Source organism: Neocloeon triangulifer, unplaced genomic scaffold (genome assembly GCF_031216515.1).
Source record: "Neocloeon triangulifer isolate White Clay Creek 2 clone unplaced genomic scaffold, ASM3121651v1 ptg000017l, whole genome shotgun sequence".
Taxonomy (NCBI): domain Eukaryota; kingdom Metazoa; phylum Arthropoda; class Insecta; order Ephemeroptera; family Baetidae; genus Neocloeon; species Neocloeon triangulifer.
In genome coordinates, this window is record NW_026775559.1 from 5,506,991 (window position 1) to 5,518,790 (window position 11,800).

The 11,800-nt window shown below is 36.9% G+C and overlaps 2 protein-coding genes across 3 annotated transcripts; one reads left to right on the forward strand and one right to left on the reverse strand.

Moving 5' to 3' along the window:
* The first annotated feature begins 554 nt into the window (after positions 1–554).
* LOC132203059 (FK506-binding protein 5-like) lies at positions 555–7,304 on the forward strand. The gene is made up of 4 exons (XM_059630508.1): positions 555–588; positions 1,297–5,845; positions 6,072–6,275; positions 6,445–7,304. The coding sequence occupies exons 1-4, from the start codon at positions 569–571 to the stop codon at positions 6,607–6,609; spliced, it is 4,938 nt and encodes a 1,645-aa protein (XP_059486491.1). The 5' UTR covers positions 555–568; the 3' UTR covers positions 6,610–7,304.
* On the reverse strand, positions 6,009–11,451 carry LOC132203060 (ras-like GTP-binding protein RhoL). 2 transcript variants are annotated; one of them, XM_059630510.1, is made up of 5 exons: positions 11,291–11,451; positions 7,822–7,989; positions 7,544–7,658; positions 7,371–7,488; positions 6,009–7,309 (listed from the first exon to the last, which is right to left on the reverse strand). In XM_059630510.1, exons 2-5 carry the CDS (start codon positions 7,968–7,970, stop codon positions 7,092–7,094), a joined length of 600 nt encoding a protein of 199 aa, XP_059486493.1. In that variant the 5' UTR covers positions 7,971–7,989; positions 11,291–11,451; the 3' UTR covers positions 6,009–7,091. The 2 variants fall into 2 exon arrangements, with proteins under 2 accessions (XP_059486493.1, XP_059486492.1); XM_059630509.1 differs by lacking the exon at positions 11,291–11,451 and adding an exon at positions 8,258–8,579.
* Positions 11,452–11,800: the final 349 nt, after the last annotated feature.

Here is an 11,800-nt window from a genome sequence, read left to right on the forward strand (position 1 = left end):
TCAAAATTAACAGCTTCCCACTGGACACACATCCTCGCAATATTGATGCACCATCATCATTACGACGTCGAACTGCTGCGGCTGGGGTGCTTGCGCGCCTCTCTGTGCTCTCGATTTGTAACGGGATATGCAAATGATAAAATCGCTGCGGGTCAACCTAGGGATGCGTATAATGACCAATTTAGACCGGCGCGCTTTTCTGCATTAAGGCCACATTAATTATGTCAAGGACGTAAATTGGCAGACTGCTCGGCGACGTCGCTCTCACTCTCTCGCCTCCTTGGCGAATTCATCAAGTCCAAATGCACACACATTTAGATAATGTGTGCGCTGCATCCGCGCCTACCGAGCGAGAGCCTAGCCGCGCGGGTGTGTGTTAAAATGCGTCCCCTTTTGCATCACATTATCATTAGATAATCACATAATTTAAGAGACGTGACTCGTGCTCTGAATCCTCAGCTGGAGCTTTAGACTCTTTTGCTCGTGGTGAGAGTGAGACCATTTCCCCTATTTATAGCCAGCATTAGGCACATCCATTTATTTATGTGGGCTGTGCCGCGGAGGCAACATGCTCCGTCCCAGTCAATTGTAAGTACATACGCACTTTAAAAAAATGTTTAACTTTTTCTCATTTGTGTAGCTTTTTGGAAAAATTTAAAGCTTTCGGTACTGTATTGCCATGATTTTTAATTTTGATAAAACAAAATTTGCTCATTGTCTTAATTGCAAATATATGTGTAAAAGCCTAATCAATACAATATTTAAATTTATGTCATTAATAATTAATAGGGCAAAAATTGTGTTTCCATTGAAATTTGCAAACAAATATAGAGACACATGATTTAAATTTTAAAAAAATTAAGAAAATAATAATATTAAAATAATACGTAATAAAACGAAACTAAAACTTAATAATGATAGTAACAAAAAGAATTTATGTTTATAAATAGAAAAAATTACATTAAATTTTTAATACTTTAACTACAGTTATAATAATGATAAAATACATACAATTTTAAATTCATGTTTGAACTTTTTATAATTAAATTAATTTAAATGACTCTTCTACGAGCTACTTATGTTAGTTAAATATAAATTATTTTTTAAATAGATTTGGTAATCATACATTGTCATACATAATAAATTTAAACTTTACATGTAATAAGCAGCGAATTTTTTTTCAACAACAAAATAAAGTCGAATAAAAATGACAATTTAATACTAATTTTTTAAGCTTTTTAGAATAATAAATTTTGTTTTACAACTCAGATGGGATTTTATGGATGGTTTTTTCAGATTGCTTTTGGTGACATTGTACTTGAACCTTGGCCACCCTGAGGGTCTCCCGATAGCCAATGAAACGCAAAGGGAAGTGCTTCGAAAGCTGTATCACAAACTGAGGGTGGACGTGGAGGACTTTGGCATAGCCTTGAACTTCACCGACCACATCCGTACCGATGAAAACGAAAGCGCAAATCACGAGGGGACCAATAGTGGGTGGTCGTTCAGGAGCGTTGTGGATTCAATAATCGGAAAGGAAAAAATCGAGGATCAGCACAAAGAGCAGACGACTGAAAAAACGCCAGCGGAGAATAAACACCTAGTTTCTGACACAATCAACGACATTATCAATAATTTGAACGAAGTTCGTGATATTGTGGTTGGGAACAATTGTTCTGAAAATGGTCAGCAAGGAGAAAATAATTCGGTCACTCTATTGGAAGTTCCAAACAAAGCAGGGCAAATTTTGGAAATTGAAAATATGGAAAGGAGAGAAGAAGAAGCTGATAGAAATCAAAATTTGCCCGTTTTTGAGAAAAGTAGCGAATCTTCAGAAAACGTTCAGCAGCTTAGTGCTTCAAGTGAGACAAACGAGCAAAACTTTAATGAGGTGATTTCAACGACCGAAAGTGAAAGTGTGGCAGGGGATAACAGCGCAGCCGTTGATATTGTCATCAATGAAAATGTACCTAAAAGAGGCTCGGAGGAAAATAACGTGGAAGTAGAGCAAGATACAACTGAAAGTACGTCTGTGACAACTGAAGCACAAGTTGAATCTGAGACTGAACAAAATTATAACGAAGAGGAAGAAAGTGAAATCGAAGTGACCACTACCGAGTGGCCCTTCAGGGCAAGTTTTCGTGAAATAGGCGCACAGTTGGGCTTGCTGAAAATCTCATCTAGGCCTATTGAAGAAAACCAACCAGATAGAGGCTTCACTACAGAGAGCAGTGTTACGACTGCAATTTACGGTTTGGTTGAAAAAATTAAAAGTTCTCTCAGCTTTAATAATGGAGAAGACGAGGAAGGAGATAAAAAAGAAGCTGAAAAAATTGAAATTGAAAATACAAGTGGCGAAAAATCTGCACGTGCTGGTAGTGGAGATGAATCGACAGAGACCAATGAAAACAGCGAGAGTGAAGCGGATGGACAAATCAATGCTCCCGAGTATGCCACTACAGAGTCAAGCGCGCACCCCCAACACACTGAAAGTAAAAGTGATGAAGATGAGATTGAAACAACAACTATAGAGTTAGAAGTTACAACTTTCCCAAAGGAAATAGAGAGTGCAAATTTCGCTGCCAGTTTCGAGAAAATAACGCCCGAAAGCAAAGAAAACAAAGAAACGTTACCCAAGATTTTGGATTATACGCCCGAAAGAGTTTTTGAAGAAAAAAAAGAGGGAACTGAAGAGTTATCCATTGAAAAGGCTGCGAAGGAGAGCGAAAGCGAAATTCAAGAGCATAATGAAATGAACCAGGAAAAAGCGCTCGAAAATAATGCTCAGCTATCTGAAACACGAGAAAATGATGCAGAAAATAGCACGCCGATACCAAGGGTGGGTGCAAAAGAAACTTCATTGGCAGAAGAAAATTCAAGTAAAACATCAGAGACTACAATTCACCCACAAGCAATTGTCAAGATTGATATATTGAGTGGTGAAATAATTACTGAAGAGCCTGAAAGCAGTACAACAACAGAAATTAATGCTGAGGAAAAAGGTAATATTAGTGAGAGTGGGAACACGACCGAGGGTCCAACGAGTGCAGAAGAGACGGAGGAAATTTTTGACGGGAAAAATGAATATGATTTGCAAATAACTACAACTGAAAATAGTTTGAGTGAAGAAGCAACAACGCCTGTGCCAACTATCATAATTAAGAGTGACGGAAAAAAAATTGATAACAAAAACAGAATTCAAACTTTTTCTGCTGACTCGGAAAGTGAAAGCAAAGAGAGCCAGGAGAATGAAGTTCTCGTTACAACAGAGGCAATTCCCACATTAAGCGGGCAAAAAACTTTAGCTTTGGAAAATTCTGAGGAAGAGTTGGAAAATAATAATTCAAGTTTGGAAACTATCCAGGAAGAAACTGAAAGTGAGTTGGAAAAGTTAAATAAAACAGAGAGTTATTCCGGTGAAATTCTCACGCCTGATATAATTTTTGCTGAAAGGGAGCGAGTTGCTTTGGAGGAGTCAAATTTGACTGAAACTGATGACGAGCAAAAGGAAATTAAGAGCGTAGAAAAATCAGAAGGCAGGGATACGAATGACGATTTGATATTATTAATAGGACATCGTGACACCCAAATGGAAAATAATATACCAGGAACCACAGCAGCACCAAATTCAAATGTTCCTGGAGCTGAAGAAGATCAATCGTTGGACCTGAATAATCGGCGCATAATTACACACTCTGAAGAAATTGAGTACTTGGAAAAGACGCAGACTGTTGAAAAGGGCCAAACAGGTGCTACAGATTACGATTATGAGCCAGACGGTGAGGACGAAGAAGGCAAAGGTGGTCTTGGCGGAATTATTTCAAGAGTAGAGACCGTTTCGGAAAGAGTGAAAGATGTTTTTGAAGAGCTGCTGGAAAAACAAAAAGCAGTAAAAAATAGCAAAGGCGAGTCGGAGACCGATGAAGGAAAATCAGAAGCAGGAACTGTTTTTGCCCAAGTGACTGACTGGATAGAGAAAAAGTTGGAAAAGCCAGAGGAAAATGGCACGGAAATTAATGAAAGTGGCTCCGAGGAGAAAGAAATTTTTGGCGGGATTATTTCTGAAGTCTCTGTCACGGGCGAAAAGGTAAAAAGTGCCATTGATGAGCTTTTAGACCTGAAAAAAGTTGTTGAGGCAGAAAAAACTGATAATGAGCAAACAGAAAGTGGAGAGGAAAACAATGAAGAGGATAAACAAGAAAATGAGGCGGCCACTGAATATTCAAATTGGTTCAGGGAAATAACAGAAACCGTGAAAGCTGAAATCGATCAATTAAGGGAGCACGAGGAAAGCAGAGAAGAGGCAAATAATAGAAAGGATGAAAATGTTTTGGTCTCCAATCTTGAAACGCCTGGAAACGCTAAAGAAATTGAAGGAATGTATGAAGATCGCAAAGAAAAAACGTCATCAGAAACGGGATCTGCTTTTGGCGGGATTGCGACCTGGTTGGAGAAAAAATTGGAAAAGACGGACAAAGATATAACGGAGAGTAAAGAAAGTGGCTCGCAGGAGAAAGAAATTTTTGGCGGAATTATTTCTGAAGTTGCAAACACCGGTGAAAAGGTTAAGAGCGCCATTGATGAGCTTTTAGATTTGAAAAAAGCGGCTGAAAAAGAAAGTGAGGAAAAGAAAGAGGGTGTAAAACAAGAGAATGAAGCAGCCACTGAGTATTCAAATTGGTTCAGAGAAATTACAGAAACAGTAAATGCCGAAATAGCAGATAATTCAAAGGAGCACGTCAGCAGGGAAGATAAAGACGAAAATATTTTAGTGTCAAATCTTGAAACACCTGAGAGAGAAAATGAAGAAAAAGACATCCGTGAAGAAATAATTGGTGAGCAAGAAAATGAGGGGCCATCTATTGTGATTGAAACAAATAATACAGCATCTGCAGATGAAAAGATTTCATCCTGGCACGAAAGAAAGCCTGAAGAGGAAGTTAAAAACAATCAAAAGAATAAATCTGAAGAAAATGGAATTTTGGGAGGAATAATTTCGGCGGCAGAGAGAGCTTACGAAAAAGGAAAGGAAACTGTGGTCGAACTTTTAAATTCAAAGGAATCAGAGGGAAATGATCGAATTAAGTCGGAAGAAATTGAGAAGGAAGTATCAGATGAAAAAATTATTAATGGAGAGCAAAAGAGTCAAGAACAAGAAAATGAAATGCCGATAATCGTTCCTACCTTTTCAATAACGAGCAAATCCGAAGAAGTAGAAGAGACGCAGGTTGAAAATACAGATGCAAATGCAGTGCGAAATCCAGGAGTTGATAATTTTAGAGAAATGGAAATTTTGCCTTCAACAGCCAACGCGCAAAATGAAGCTGAAAAGGAAAGAAATAATAACGACGAAGAAAAAATTGTCATTGATTTTGTTTCTAAACCAAGCAAATCCGAGTCATCAGAAATTTTGGCCGCTTCTGACAATTTCGCAAATTCCGAATCGAGCTCTAAGAATGCTTTGGGAGAAATTATTATCACAGGAAAATCTGATTCTGCAGAAAAACGGGAGAGCGGAGAGGATGAAATTGTAATTGTCCCAGCAGTGGTACAAAATGAACACGAGGCTGCAGCGAAAAAGGGAGAAGATGAGTTGGAAAAAGGTCCTGGACTAACAGATCTTACCTTTGGAATGAAGGGTGGTGGCACCAATGAAGTGGAGCACACCGTTCCCGACTATGATGACTATGAATCTGTTATTGCAGCGAAACCAGATGAGACGGAGGGAAAAGAACAGGAAGAGCAAAATTCAAGCAAGGAAGGAGTAGGGTTGGGCGAAGTGACCAAATTTGAGGTGCCAAGCAGAGGAGGAGCTATTGAAGAGACTGAAAATATTAAATACGAGGTAATTTCACACTTTAAAAAAGAAAGAAAAACTTTGGAATTAAAAACTGCATTGAGTGAAACTTTCAAATTATAATATAATTTAATATACATATACTCAAAGAATTTAACTTGAAATTCACAAAATATAATTTAATATTTTTGTGAAAAAAAAACAACATTAATTAAAATATTTCAAAATTCAAGCAATTTAATTAAATTGATTACAAAACATAATTGAATTTTAGCATAATTTGGGCAGCAACTTAATTTCCCCTGGAGCAGATAACGTGGAGCCCTCGATGCTTAGCATGAAGCAGTTTCACGATAACAAGGGCAACCCTGAGCCCAGGGTTAACGTGACGTTTAATGCGCCCAAAGAAAAAGGAGTATACGACATGTACATTGACCGCAAAGGCCGACGGTGCAGCGAATTCACAGAATTGCCGCTGGTAATTTTTTTTAACTTAAAAATAAAATGGAAAAACACAAGCATTTTAAAATATAGTCTTACAGTAAAAAGAGTTTTGTGTTAAATATATATTTTTTTAATTATTATTTTATCTTATTTTACAAATAAAAAATAAATTATTTTTAAGATTAATATTGTTGCTTTTTTAGGATGTTGAGTACCTCAGAGAGGTTTTCGTGAATTCTGGCTTTTCGAACTTCCAATTGCCCTCCTTGGGTGTGAATCTTAACGAGCTGGCAGACAAGGCCGTCTTCTTCAAGGACCTTGACGACAATTCAATACTTTGCGGCACCCTAACCATCAACCACCGCTGATTTTAGTCATTTCACATTTTGCTTAAAAGTAGCTCATAATACGTCAACAAAGATTCATTTTACTGCTTAACATTGATTTCTTTCTGTCTACATAATCTTCTATTCTAAGTGATTTTAGCAGTTTAACTCAAAGCTAATTTAACTCTATTTGAACTCCAACTGAAATGAATTGTAAATAAATCAATATAATAGAAACTTTTATGAATTGCAGCTTATAACTTAGGACTATCCCAATTTAATGTAAACGCGCAATTTCTTAATACAAATTTATTAAACCGTAACTTTTTGGCATTGAAGGAATTTATGACAAGAAATATTATGCATATAAATCTCAAAGACAAACTGATTCACACATTTACGTAAATAAGGCTTATTATTAAAATGCGGTTGATATACATGTAACTATTTCATACTGCGTGGCACTGATTTCATTTTTCTTAAAATTTGCAAGTCCATATGACTAAAAAGCGGAAGACGTTCTCTCACAGCAAAGCACACGACGACTGCTTGTTGGGCTTTGTCTTGGTTGCCGCTCGCACCGCAGACTCGAAGACTGTTGTCAGGTTTTCGCCGCTCTTGGCCGAGCACTCGACCACGGTCACTGCCTTGATTCGTTTGCACAGTCTGCGACCTTCCTGCACGGAGACGACAGCCGCGTCTGAGCCCTGAGTGGGGTCGCTCCTCAAGTCCACCTTTGTCCCTATTTAAAAAAAGGAAACCTTTTAAGACAAAATTTTTATTTTTATTTCAACCAAACCCACCAACTAGGACAATGGGGACATGTGGACAGTGGTGCCTGATTTCTGGATACCACTTTGTCGCGATGTTTTCAAATGAACTGCGACTGCCGATCGAGAAGCACAACAGGAAACAATCGGTCTAATGGTGAATTTTATAAATGCACAGATAAATTATATAAAAGTACAAAATTTACATTAGGATATGAAAGGGGCCGGAGTCTCTCGTAGTCTTCCTGTCCGGCGGTGTCCCACAGGGTCATGTTGTACTCTTGTCCCTCGACTTCAATATTGTCGGCATAATTATCAAATCTGAAATTAAAATAACATCACATAAAATTCATTTTAAAGATTGATAGTTTTGCTTATCAGAGTTCTGATTATTTAACGTGCGTAAATGCTAAAAAAAATTTAGTGAATTTGACGAATGTGAATAACGTCAATGAAATTTATCTTAAAGACAACAATTACTCACACAGTGGGTACATAATCATTTGGGAACTTCTTGTTGGTGTATGTGATGAGGAGGCACGTTTTGCCGACCATACCATCTCCGACGGCGGTCACCTTCAGGGGCCTCGGCGACGACTTGCCGGCAGTCCCATTTGCGTTGTCGACAGTCATTTTGCATTTACTGCAATCTCTGCGAATTTAACCAGTTTAAATTTACACAAAAATGAAGTCATCGTTATAAATAGTATTCTTTTTTAAAAAACAACAACCATTTTTTCAAACCAAAACCGAGAATAATATTTAGATAAGTGGGTCATTTAAAAACCAAACCAGTATTGAATTTAATTGATAATTAAATAAAGAAACAATGAGAACGCAAAGTGTCACAAGACCAGCGGCTTATCGGAATAGCTTGGTTTCCCCATAAACGAGGTCATTTTACAATTATTGTGACTCACAGCTCGTTCCATCGGGACGCAACCCTTTTCCGAGTCCTACGCATCAATTCCAGTGGCGCGGAGTTTGGAACCATTTCGGCTCATTGGGCGACAATCACAAGCCCATTGTTTCACTTTCCATTAATTCGAATGTGTGCGTGCATTATCTCGAACTGACAATGACTTGTGCGAGAAAGATGTACATAGGAGTCTAACCTGAGCAGATAATGACGAATACAAATTTCGTCACAGCTCTTTTGATAAGATAAGACCAGGCATTTATTGTACAAATGAGCCCTAATCTTAATCTGGGACGTGTTATTTATTACTGAATTTTCATGAACTTTTAATTACACAAAACACTTTTTCGCACTGTAAAGAAATTGCGTTGTTCTTTTTGTACAAATTTGAAACTGGACTCATATAATAATTATCGCCTCTATAGTCTAAATTAAAATAAAAAAAACCACAAAAATATTTTTATTTTCAGCAAAATGGACTATGATAATTATTCTCTACCGTTCTCTAACAAACTTATGTTATCTGACAATAGTGACGGAATGATGCTTTAGAAAGCCTATCTGAATTCCTTTTAGATTTATCATTATCGAATATCAAATGCGTCTATGATAATTGATAATGATATTGCAAAAAGTCACTCGGAGAAAAGCGCTGAATTTGCATACCTGCTCCTTTTGCTTTGTTACCGGGTCAAAGCCACCTGGCGCCAACAGTCGAGAGTGCAATTATTATTATGATTATTATTATTACTGTCGGCGGTGTTGCTGTTTATAAAATACAAATGCAGCGGCCACGCGCTGAGTGCGCCACTCGCGTATTTATATCCAACTTGGAGTGAAACCGATATTATAGCTTTGCTGGCGTGTATTGTATTCCAAAACCAGAAACGCGGGGCTGGGGAAATTTTTGTATTATTCAGCGTTTGGAGATAAAGTGCGATATACTGTAACCAAAACCACATCCAGTTCCTATTCAGCTGGTACTTTACTCTAAAGGAACAATTCTACTCAATTGCTTGCCCCTTTGAAATACACATTGGGAAACCATGTAAAACGCTATCATTGGAAAAAATAAATTTTCCTAACAGGAAATAAGTAATCATGGGAAATGCTGATTACATAATTATACAAAACTTTTATTAATAAATAATATAAAAAAACCTTGTATGCAAAGCTCAAATATTATAATCTAAATTTTATTTCAATACGCATAATAATTATTTAATTTTTATCAAGTGTTAATGATAAATTATTTTGGAAAAAAATATTAAAATTTATTGAGGACGCAATAAATTAAATGATCAATATTTAACTATTTATTGTTTTCATTCCATCAGCTAGAGCTATAGTTTTTATACACGATAAACAAGAGCTGGAACCCATGTTTGCAGTATCAATTGACGGTTCCCACAATATTATAGTTGTGTGTTTATTTTTAATGTCTTGGGGGCAAGTGTTGAGTTTGTCTTCAGCGGCTGTGACAATTAGAAATCTAATGGCATTTGTCGTTGCTCCGACTTCCTTGCCGAGAGAGCAGCATCCGTTTGTTAAGCGCAGAGGATCTTTATTTGAGCGATAAAAAGCACAGCTTGCCCTTCGCCTTCAACGTTGCCGCACTCGCAAGGATCATTTTCAAATGCCGTTATATCACAATGAAATACTCGTTCCAGCATTGGAATACTAATTGAATTAAAATAAATTATCTTCTTTAGAATTAAAAACAGATGAAATAATTAAAAATACTTCTCAATATGGTAAATAAGTCGGTAAATATTTAAAAAAAAATATTATTTTATTTTAAAAACAAAACAAAAATTCACCAATATATCCCTCATCATAATTTTTTCCCAAAAAATTACCACACAACGCGTTTTGGTGAATTTATATTCCGTGAGAATAGAATTACTGAGGCGCCAGCTAATAATAAATATTCTAGTCAAGCGCGAGTCTGAAAAATGCTAGGGGAGGATGAAATGAAATGAAAAAATTAAGAGTCGCACACATGTTTCTGACGATACTTTTTATGTATCCCGCGGCTATAGGTCTATGGGTCGGTGACTTCGCATTCGTAATACGCGCTCTGTGTAGAGGATGAGAACGGAGCGGCATGATAATCATGTACAGGCGCACGTTAGTCGCCTCCAAGATGTGAGCAGCTTTTTAAGAGAAGTCGAAATGGAAAGTCAACAAGCGAAAGAATCAACAGAGTAAAAAATAAAATAAATGTGCGCGTTGCTGCGCTTAAACGGCACTTTCTTCCACCTGCAGAATTTTTAATCGGTGTGAGTTTTTAAAACGAAAGTTGAAATCCCCGTTCGGCGAAGAGCCAGCATTTGGCAGGCTTTCTTGCCCCGGGTATTTCCCTTATCTGAAGGAGCTGCGATTAATCTACTACAGCCTTGTCCACAACTCTCTCAAGGTCGCTCACTACAGGCTCCAAAAGAATTTCTGAATTTTTTTTAAATGATTTTATTTTTTATTATTTAATTTAAATAATATATTTTTATTTCATTATAATTCATTTTTTCTCAATCATTGTTTCATATCCGCAGGCGATTTCTAATTGCATCGATGAGCTCATTGGAAAAATACGCAAATAATTTAATTATTCCTACGCAAAGCAAAATGCAAGTGGCGGGAAATTGTTGACCTTTCTTTTATCCTGCACGCGAGCTTTTGATGCATCATCAAAAGAAATGATTCACGCAGGATGACTACTGGTGTTTTCGGATGTAAGATAGAAACTTTTATATTCTGGAAATATCAAGAAAATCTGAAATCATAAAACAATAATCCTTCCTGACTGTTCTAAAAAGCACCATTATTTTAATTAATTTATTTGCGTCACAAACTTGTCACACAAAAGTTAACAGCCCAATGTAATGGATTAAAATGTATTTAATATAGTTTGCATTAATTTAAATGCAACCAATTATCAGATAAAAAAACCTCTTTAACATCCGCTCTAATTCTAAGTGTTATTTACATTTTTTTTTTAAATTCTGGTACATTGTTTTTAATAAAAATTGCTTACCAATTTTAAAAAATGACCATCGCCTGAAGTCTCTGAGTATCCAAAATAATTAATCCAAAGAGTCCATCAGAGAGACACAAGTGAGCAAGTGTGCTGTTAGGAACAAGAGTTTCCGTCGACTGACGACGACAGGGAAAAGCGCAGCTCTTATCGCAAGGAGTGGCCCAATCGCCTCATGCCTTGCCTACATTTCAAGCGCGAGTCACTTCTTGCGAGTAGACCAATCTTTTTGCTCTGTTTTGCGGCAATTTGCTTCCTTCTCTTGTTATGAATTTTTCAAAAGCAAACCAACAAGCGTCATTTCCCTCAAATATACCAGCGAGGAAAAGAATTTAAAATTTAAATTATAAATATGCTTGGGAAATTTTCCTTTTCAAATTACAAAGTCAAAACCGCGAAATAATAAATGTAATGAAATAATTAGGTATGACTATTTCACGTCTAATGTTTTCCACAGGAAGTAAGACAAGCCGTAAGACGTCAGCGATCATATTTTGCCTCATTTGGTGC

Bases quoted from the DNA above. Each gene is read 5' to 3' on its own strand.
- LOC132203060 (XM_059630509.1), bottom strand. From the start codon at position 8,331: ATGGTTCCAAACTCCGCGCCACTGGAATTGATGCGTAGGACTCGGAAA. The intron at 7,990-8,257 runs GTGAGTCACAAT...TTAAATTCGCAG, and splicing joins GCGTCCCGATGGAACGAGCT to AGATTGCAGTAAATGCAAAA. The intron at 7,310-7,370 runs GTGGGTTTGGTT...TTTTTTAAATAG, and splicing joins TGTCCCCATTGTCCTAGTTG to GGACAAAGGTGGACTTGAGG.
- LOC132203059 (XM_059630508.1), top strand. From the start codon at position 569: ATGCTCCGTCCCAGTCAATT. The intron at 5,846-6,071 runs GTAATTTCACAC...ATTGAATTTTAG, and splicing joins CTGAAAATATTAAATACGAG to CATAATTTGGGCAGCAACTT. The intron at 6,276-6,444 runs GTAATTTTTTTT...TTGCTTTTTTAG, and splicing joins AATTCACAGAATTGCCGCTG to GATGTTGAGTACCTCAGAGA.